Source organism: Monosiga brevicollis, genomic scaffold (assembly GCF_000002865.3).
Source record: "Monosiga brevicollis MX1 MONBRscaffold_14 genomic scaffold, whole genome shotgun sequence".
NCBI classification, from domain to species: domain Eukaryota; class Choanoflagellata; order Craspedida; family Salpingoecidae; genus Monosiga; species Monosiga brevicollis.
The window spans coordinates 172,405-181,641 of record NW_001865051.1 but is presented as its reverse complement, the minus strand read 5'-3'; the positions used below and the strand labels follow the sequence as shown (position 1 = coordinate 181,641).

Here is a 9,237-nt window from a genome sequence, read left to right as displayed (position 1 = left end):
CACACACACACACACACACACACACACACACACACACACACACACACACACAAAGCCAGTCAAAGCACCCGCCACGTCCCAAGTTTCAAAAGGGGACGCGATTTGTCTCTGTGTTTTTGTTTTATTTTCTCTCTCTCTCTCTCTCTCTCTCTCTCTCTCTCTCTCTCTCTCTCTCTCTCTCTCTCAGTAAGTTTGATGAGGATGATGATGGCAGGGTGTCGTCACTGGGTGGCCACTGGAAGGGGCATGGCTTCTGGGGCGGGCAGGCGGTGGGTGAGTGTGAAGGAAGGGGACGGCGGGGGTGCGCGATCTTGGAGCCTTGCTCGATTTCAAGGCCCAGAAGTTGATATGATGCTGCCGATCGTGAGATCTCACAACGGGTTCGGGCCGTAGGAAAACGCACCAGTGCCATGAAGCTGGGCGGCTGCACGGTTTGGGCCGTGGCTTTGCTGGCCCTCTCCGTCAACGGAGATGCTGGCCCACTGTTGGGCTTGAACAAGTGTGATGCTTCAAATCCCAATCAGATCTTTGCACGCGGCACGGCCGACGAAATCATCCTCAACGTACGACTCTTGCAGCCACTGGCTGGGCAAGCCAGCTCATCCCTTGCTGTGCCGCTTCATAGCCTTGATGGTGGCCCCACGCCGCGTGCATCGAAGCAGCCCCTGATCGTGGTGCATGGCTGGATCCCTTAGAGTACTGGCGCCTGCGTTGATGTACCCAGCTATGCCACTGCCCGTAAGCACTCAAGTGGCTGCGCCTTGCCAAGCGACCCGGACCTTGATCCCGTCCCTCACATGTCATCCTCCCCTCCAATCACAGCTGGATCAGCACTGTATACCTTCAGCCCGTGCCACCCCGGTGACAAGGACCCGGCGCATCAGGTGCAGCGTTTCTTGGGCTCTCTGGCCTGGCTTTCTCCTTCTTCTTTTTAGATACGCATCTTACTGCCATGTCCACTGGCCCATTTCTGGCCCTGTGTTGGCACGACCAATTTGGATTTTTGCACAAACAGAACGAAGCATGGCTTGTCAACAGCAACAAAACCATCACAGAGCGCTCCACAGGCCTCTGCATTGCCCCGGCTTTTGATGGTACGAGCGCTCGCGTGACTGTTTTAGTTTGTCTTGTTTTTTTTTTTTTTTTTTATCCTCTCTCGATTCTCTTGATGTCAAGGGAAATGTTTACTTTTACATCGTTCTACAGCTGCCTCCGTTGGCCAGACGGTTATGATCAACACTTGCACTGGCAGCACCGCTCAAAAATGGATATTCACCTCTGAGGGGCTCCTTCAAAATGGTGCCGATACCTCGCTCTGCATCGATGCAGGTCGGTTGCGCCATTCCCAAAGCTGATCCCAAGGCTAGGCGAGAGGCGCATCATGCAAACTGACCCAAACCCATATCGCGGGTCTGCCTGCCGATGCTTAGCACCGCCCCGCCCTCGCCCGTGCGATGAGCTGCCAGCCAAAAACTTTCCTTTCTGCAATGCTTCCTTGGACTTGGACACGCGCATTCGCGATGTCATTAGCCGCCTCTCCATCCAGGACAAGGTGGCCCTTACAGCCAACACCGCAGGCGCCGCAGCCGACGCCGGTCTCCCCGCGTATCAGTGGTGGTCAGAGGCGCTGCATGGCGTTGGCTTCAGCCCCGGTGTGACCTTTATGGGCAAAGTCCAAGCTGCCACCTCCTTCCCTCAGGTAGCACAGACCAGACCACTTTCAACCAACTCACCCGGCTAGGACGCGCCCGCTCGAACACGGTTTGCTCACGTTCGCACCCACCACCTCATTGCACACAATGCGCAGGTGATTCATACCAGTGCTTCTTTCAACAAGACGCTTTGGCACCATATTGGTATGACCATCTCGACCGAGGCGCGTGCCATGAACAACGTCAATCAGGCTGGCCTCACTTTGTAAGCTATCCCTGCCCAGTTGCTCATTTGCTGAGCCATGCTGCATTCATGCGTCGGGCACCTCCGGTGAACTTTCTTGTTCTCTCTTTTTTTCACATCACAATACCCTTTGCTCTTTTTCCTTTTTTTTTTTTTTTTCTTTTTTTTTTTTTTTTTTACTCCCCTGCCCGCCATTCACCCCATCAGCTGGGCCCCCAACATTAACATTATTCGCGATCCTCGGTGGGGTCGAGGCCAAGAAACTCCGGGTGAGGACCCGTATGCCACTGGCCTCTACGCGGCCAACTTTGTCCCGGGCATGCAAGAGGGTGAGGATACACGATACATCAAAGCCTCTTCGTGCTGCAAGGTACGCCTCATCCTGCAAAGTTGTCTACACGTGCCATTATAAAGCCAGTTCATCCCTCCTCCATTGGATTCCACCCATCAACCCCGGTTCCTCGTTGTTGTTCCTTGCTGCCTGTTCTGAAACCCCTTGGGGCTGATATCTTACCACCTTACCTTGGCCGCCCGACAGCACTTTTTCGATTACAACCTGGAGGACTGGCACAACGTGGATCGCCACCATTTCAATGCCATTGCCACCGATCAGGACATTGCCGACACCTACTTGCCAGCCTTTGAGAGTTGTGTGCGGTTCGGTCGGGCATCGAGCCTGATGTGCTCCTACAACGCGGTCAATGGCGTACCCTCATGCGCCAATGCTGATATCATGACCACGCTGGCCCGTGAAGCATGGGGATTTGATGGCTACATCACCTCGGACTGCGGCGCCGTGGAAGATGTGTATTCAAATCACAAATACTACAACACGACCGGGGCGACGGTCAACGGCGTCCTGTCGGCCGGTATGGATGTGGACTGCGGCTCATTCTTGTCCCAACATCTGGCCGATGCCATTGACAGCGGAGATGTGACCAATGCCACTGTCGATCAGGCGCTCTACAACCTGTTCCGAGTGCAGTTTCGATTGGGCATGTTTGACCCTGCTGAGGACCAACCCTATTTGAACCTCACCACAGACGCCGTCAACACACCCGAGCACCAACAGCTGGCGCTCGAGGCAGCGCGCCAAGGCATGACACTCCTGGAGAATCGCGACAGCCGACTGCCCCTTGATGCCAGCAGCATCAAGCAACTGGCTCTCATTGGCCCCAATGCGGTCGGTGTCGGCCTATGTCGTGTGGGACACTATATAGGCTTTGTGCATGTCTCGATCAACACTCATAGGCGACTGTCGCGCCGGCTCACTTGCCACTTGCTATTGCCACTTGCTCTTCCCCTCGCGGTCGTTGGGATTTGGCGTGCATCGTGCTTTAGAATGCGACTGGTGTCATGCAGGGCAACTACAACGGCAAGGCACCTTTCTTAATCAGCCCACAACAGGGCGTGCAGCAATACGTGAGCAACGTGGCGCTGGAATTAGGGTGTGATGTTGGCTGCGCTTCAGATGGTGGGTTTGCCAGCGCTGTGACCGCCGCAAAGGCCGCCGACACGGTGGTGATGGTTATTGGCTTGGATCAGACGCAGGAGAGTGAAGGCCACGACCGCGAGATTATCGCCCTCCCCGGTATGCAGGCAGAGCTGGTGGCCCAAGTGGCCAACGCATCCAGCTCGCCAATCGTGGTCGTGGTTATGACGGGCGGGGCCGTGGACTTGACACCCGTCAAAGACCTGGACAACGTGGGTGCGATTTTGTGGTGCGGTTATCCAGGCCAAGCCGGTGGCCAGGCTTTGGCAGAGACACTGTTTGGCGACAACAACCCCGGTGGCCGTCTCCCGTACACGCTGTACCCTGCGGATCTCGTGAACCAAGTCTCCATGTTCGACGACGGCATGCGGCCCAACGCGACCAGTGGCAACCCAGGTCGCACTTATCGCTTTTACACGGGGACGCCGGTCTATGCCTATGGCACTGGCCTTTCCTACACGTCGTTTAGCTATGAGACCTCGACGCCAAGCCTGCGTGTATCTGCAGAGCGCGTGCGTGCTTGGGTCGCAGCGCGTGGGCAGACCTCGTTCATCAGGGATGAGGTGGACGCGGAGGACTACATTACTGTGACTGTACAGAATAACGGCACGGTGGCTGGCGCTGATGTTGTGCAGGTGAGTAGGTGGGCGCCGGCGCACTGGGCTTGAGCTAAGACTCATGGCGCGATGGCTCCGTTGTGCCCCTAGGTTTTCATCAAAACGACCACGCCTGGAGCTGATGGCAACCCCATCAAAAGCCTGTGTGGATTCGAACGCGTGTTTCTCAAGCCCGGCGAGACGACTTCCATTCAGGTCAGAGGAATACGGCCTCCTCGGCCTTGACTTCCGGGCTTACCGTGTGTTGAATAGCCAGCGACCTCATCGAGATGCTCTTGTCATGGATTGGTTGGCATGTAGTTTCCTGTGACCCCACATGACTTGAGCGTCGTGAACAGCCGTGGGGAGCGCGTAGCTGTTCCGGGCACCTGGACCGTCGAAGTACATCACGAGGCGCGCCTCAGCATTCCCATTTCTGTGGAGTAAATCATTCGATGAAGGCTTGGTTGCGTGCTTCAGCACCACCGAAATCAAACGTCACTTTTGTTGTTTTCTATTGATATCCTGTTGTGCCGTCTTGAACGTACACGAATATCCGGCGAGAGTTGTGCTGGTTGGGGCGATCGCTCGCCCATTATGTACACGATCATCGATCGCCGCTGATTGGCTCCACCCGTCTTTTTGTCCGAGGCCGTGATGCATCTCAGCCCCGATGTGCCACCCCAGAGCCCTGTGATCGCCGCGAATTGACACCCGTTGCCCTTGTTTGAGCCCTCCCACGGGCACCTCCACGTAACTGACATGTTGACGCAGAAGCAGCACCTTAGTGTTAGGTTGTTGCGCCTTGTTGCTGTTGCTGATGTTGATGATGATCAGAATGTAAGAAAAAATGAGAGAAGAGAGTTGAGAGAGAGTAGAGAGTAGAGAGAGAGAGAGTAGAGAGAGTAGAGAGGTAGAGTAGAGAGAGAGATGAAAGAAGAGAGAGAGTAGAGAGAGTAGAGAGTAGAGAGGTAGAGAGTGGTGCATGTGACAGCTTGATCACATCTGCGCCATTTTGTGTGCGTATGGGTATGCACCCCATGGCTCAAGTGAAGCAAATGCAGTCGTGGTGGTTCGAGGCTCAGGGTACCAGATGGGTAGAAGGAAAGCCGGTAAGGAGGGATGCTGTGGATCGTGATGCTTCCTTTCGGCCAGCCTGGCGACGTGCGCCGTGTCACATTGCTGATCGTTTAAAGAATCCCTCGCCTGTTATGGGCTTTGAGCCGACCGAGACGACTCAGGCGCGCCTACACATGACCTAGATTCCCTTCCCGTGTGATGTACCATGTCACCTCCACCTGGGTTGCTGGTGAGAGTGGCGTTGGAAGATTGACAGCCATGTCCTGTGGGGTGATGGCCATCAGCCTCCTTTGTCCCTACGCCGACCATGCAAGTTTTGAGCGAGTAGGCGTTTCGTGGCGCAAAAAGTGGATGACCTCCATCACCAGCAGCCCCGCGCGAATATGGTTGCTTGCAAAGGCTTCTCTGTTTGAGGAGCGCATCGCAATCGCAAACACCGCCCTCCTCGAACGACCCATCACCTTTCATGCCTTCACGGTTTCCGGTCACATCCGCCTCCATCACCATCACCGATTCCTTCGGCGTGGCCCATTTCAATTAAAGGCACACAACTGAGGACATGTGCCCATTCGCAACCCAAGTCTGATCACGTCCCCAATTCACCTCTCCATCATCATCAACCAAGAGCCGGCGCTTGGTTGACTCGGGCCGTGTTGAGGGAAAGAGAGGCCGATATTGCCTCCAATTGACGCTGTCACGTCAAGTCGCAGGATGCCAGCCGTTGAGTCGGTGCATGCAGATAACAGCTCAAAGGAGAGAACAGAAAGGAACCCCCGATCTAGGCACGGGAGCCGAGCGGCGCAAGGGGAAAACGAAGGAACACCACCTGCCATCCCATGCAGTGCCGCCCATTGCCCATTGGCTGTGTGGATCGCCCTTGATCATCGTACACATACACATCCCATCCACCAATCACATCATACCATCGGGCAAACACACGGACCTTGGTCTTATTTTCCCGCCTCGTGCCGTGTGACATAACACTGTCCGACTGCTGCATTTGCAAACACCATCGCCCTGACACCACCCTCGGCTTCTGCCCTCGTCCACGCATTTCCCTCGCAACCTCTTGTTGATTGCTGCATTCGCGACCGACTGCCACTTGCTGCTTTTCTTTCTGACACGCACGTGCATTTGCCAGCCTCATTCTGGGTCGCTGCCCTGAACGCGTTCTCGGTCGCCATCGCTACTACTGCTTGCGATCATCGTGTGTGACTGAGGGATTTGGTTTTCCCTAACAAGCACCATGAGTACCGTGCTTTCACCGGCTTCTTCAAGTCACTGCCCTTCCGCAGTCGACTGCCGTGCTGCTGAAGCCTTGTCCGTGGACCATCCTTCTCCCGATGCCAAACGCGCCAAACTCAAGGCTGCCTCTTCCCATGCTCTTGTTTGGTGCGTCTTGTGCAAAGCATTTCGTATGGTAGTGGTTCTGCCGTTGGTTGACTCTCTCACTTCTGATCGTCCCTCCAGCCCCGTGTGTCTCCACGCGCCCACTTGTCCCGTCCGAGCGCCATGCCTTCATGTTTTCTGGTACGCCAGGCGTGATCCTCTCGCTGCCGAAGTAACTTGATGCCCGCTCTCATGCAACTTCCCCGATGCCTTTGGCGCACACGTGACTATTCAGTGGCGCATGCTGCCAGACATTTGCCAATGCAACCCAGCCCGCCCGAGTTGCGTGCCCAGCGCGTGATTGTAATGCCACTTGGGCGCCAGACGACCTTCTTCCTTGTACCGACGAAGCACAACTTGGTGTGTAGACGTCGCCGTTCTCGACTTGACTGGCTCTACTGGGCTCACCCCACCGGCCGTATTATTAGATTCAGAAACTGATTCATCTTCACGCGATAGCGGCGTTGAGACTCAGGTTCCGGCAAGCATGGGTCGCAAGGCCCCCCTGGCCGTGACCCATTCCACCTCCAACCAAACACCATCCACCAAAGAGCTGGACGAGGTATGCTGTCCAACACTGGACCAACTCAAAAGTTGTGGGGTACTGCAGTTGACCTCATGGCTGTTCTTGGCGACAGGGTGAGGAGATGCTTCACGAGGCTTGCCGGACCTTTCTGGAGCGGGCCAAACTGCGCCGGCAACGCGAAATGGCACGTCTCAACCAGCAAATGCAACTCTTTGACAGTGGGCTTGAGCAGTTACAGCCGGTACAAGCAGCAGAATCCATCATTTCCACATCGACACCCACCATCGACACCAGCTCATCGGACTCGCAAAGGGCGGTATTCGACTTTGAACATGCCTCCGAGTCCCGAGACCAGCTGCCGCATCTGATGGTAAGTCTCAACCCTGCTTCCTTGGCTCGTGCATGCAGCCTGAATACTGCTTTGTCTGCGTCCCAAATGGTTTGCTAACATGACCACCTTGTGCGAGTTTAGGTCGGAGCCAATCATCAGCGGCGCCTGCAAGCACGCTTGTACAAACACTTTGACGATTTGCAAGAGGCCTACCTGGAACACCACGGTTTGTTACCGCGCATGGGCGTTGGGCGGATGGTAGCCGAGAAGAGTACCGGCCGAGTGCACTCATCTCTGTCCCGTGTTCCCAACCCTGTAGCCGTGGCCGATGATAAGCGAGAGGCCTTTCGGCGCTTCGCGGATGATGTGCGCAACATGGATCAATTTGCACGCCTGGAATCTGTGTGCCGCTTGCGTTACGGTGATTTGTACAACAACAACTCAATTGTCTCCAGGTTTGTGAACCCCACACTGACCCTCTGATGCTGTGTCCATGACGATCTTCCCAATCCACCTCAATTTCGCCGAATTGCCAACTTCTGTGCTCTTGATGCTGTAGCATTGAGTTGGACCCTGAAGAAAACCGCTTTGCCACTGCCGGCGTGAGCAAGCAAATTCGTGTCTACGATTACAACACGGTTCTGAGCCGCGGCAGACAAGGCGCGGAGATTCATTTACCCATCCTGACTATGGACTGCCCCTCCAAGATCAGCTGTTTAGCTTGGAACCCAGTCCAAGGGCATCAGCTCGCCAGCTCAGGTGTGACGTTCAACGCGAAGCATGCCATTGTGCACGTTGCTCTCTGTGTCTAAGGTTCCCGCCACGCGTAACCGCAGCCCATCTACCCGGTAGTGCTCACTCTTACGAATTACCGCTCACACACAGACAACCACGGCAGCGTACGCGTATGGGACGTTAACGCGGGCACTCCCATCACAGTATTCCAGGTATGCATCGCGTTCACAAACAGCTTGAACAAAGCACTGTGAGCCTGACCAAGGTCTGCATCGTTGCCACTGCAGGAACACGAGCGCCGGGTGTGGTCCGTGGATGTGAACCGACAGAACCCTGTGCTGCTAGCCAGCGGCTCTGATGATCGACAAGGTACGGGCGGTAGTGGCGCTACTGCCCTTTGTTGTTGTTTTTTTTCCTTGGCTGCTCCGATTACACGGGACTTTGCTCAATGTCAATCTCTGTTTGGATGGTTCACAAACACAGTCAAGATCTGGAGCACTCGAATCCCTCAGCACTCGGTATACACAATGACGGGCCCAGCCAACGTCTGCTGCGTGCGCTTCAATGAATCTGACGGGTGAGGCCTCGTCTGCTTGCCTCTTGAGCCACTGTGTGAATGTGAGCGCGAGGGTGTGGTTCTCATGTGATTGTTGGCACAGCAACTACGTGGCATTTGGCTCGGCCGATCACCACATCCACTACTACGACCTGCGAAAGCCCAACAAGGAGGTGTGGACCTTCCGTGGGCACGAAAAGGCTGTATCTTACGTTCAGTTTCTGTCTGGCCACGAGCTCCTCTCTGCTTCCACGGATGGCACGCTGCGCGTGTGGCGTGTGGACCAGCAAAACGCCCATCGCGCGTTCGCCGGGCACTGCAACGAGAGAAACTTTGTTGGCCTGGCACGCCGAGACGCCAATTTTTTCGTAACAGGGTCAGAGGACAACGCGGTGTACGTGTATTACAAGGGGCTGACTGCGCCTCTGCTTCGAGGTGCCTGTGACACCGAAGCAGCGGTGCCCCAACCCGTGGTTGCGGCTGGTCAAGCAGGCGCTGAGCCCGCGTCTCGTGGATTTGTGTCTGCCGTATCTTGGCGACGGACCGACGATGCACTGCTCGTGGCCAACAGTGAGGGCACGTTGCTCGTGTACCAGCTGCATCACGAATAACCTCGTGGCTGCACGCGCGCGATGA

The 9,237-nt window shown here is 55.7% G+C and overlaps 2 protein-coding genes across 2 annotated transcripts in view; both read left to right on the top strand.

The window, feature by feature from the left end:
* MONBRDRAFT_32870 (uncharacterized protein) overlaps window positions 1–4,710 on the top strand; it is a gene marked incomplete at its 5' end in the record, with an annotated part of 11,873 nt that extends 7,163 nt beyond the window's left edge. Inside the window, 14 exons of the mRNA XM_001746870.1 lie at window positions 56–186; window positions 394–563; window positions 696–738; window positions 936–1,094; window positions 1,207–1,329; window positions 1,431–1,699; window positions 1,808–1,917; window positions 2,104–2,266; window positions 2,435–3,079; window positions 3,238–3,344; window positions 3,384–3,604; window positions 3,632–4,023; window positions 4,096–4,200; window positions 4,306–4,710. Coding sequence (XP_001746922.1) covers window positions 56–186; window positions 394–563; window positions 696–738; window positions 936–1,094; window positions 1,207–1,329; window positions 1,431–1,699; window positions 1,808–1,917; window positions 2,104–2,266; window positions 2,435–3,079; window positions 3,238–3,344; window positions 3,384–3,604; window positions 3,632–4,023; window positions 4,096–4,200; window positions 4,306–4,431 — 2,764 coding nt within the window. The 3' untranslated portion in view covers window positions 4,432–4,710. The remainder of the gene's footprint in view (window positions 1–55; window positions 187–393; window positions 564–695; window positions 739–935; window positions 1,095–1,206; window positions 1,330–1,430; window positions 1,700–1,807; window positions 1,918–2,103; window positions 2,267–2,434; window positions 3,080–3,237; window positions 3,345–3,383; window positions 3,605–3,631; window positions 4,024–4,095; window positions 4,201–4,305) is intronic.
* Window positions 4,711–6,940: 2,230 nt separating this feature from the next.
* MONBRDRAFT_26379 (uncharacterized protein) lies at window positions 6,941–9,212 on the top strand (the record flags this gene model as incomplete). The annotated part of the gene is made up of 9 exons (XM_001746869.1): window positions 6,941–7,015; window positions 7,092–7,349; window positions 7,452–7,536; window positions 7,630–7,765; window positions 7,870–8,069; window positions 8,196–8,257; window positions 8,333–8,414; window positions 8,529–8,622; window positions 8,705–9,212. 9 exons carry the CDS (start codon window positions 6,941–6,943, stop codon window positions 9,210–9,212), a joined length of 1,500 nt encoding a protein of 499 aa, XP_001746921.1.
* Between the last annotated feature and the right edge of the window lie 25 nt (window positions 9,213–9,237).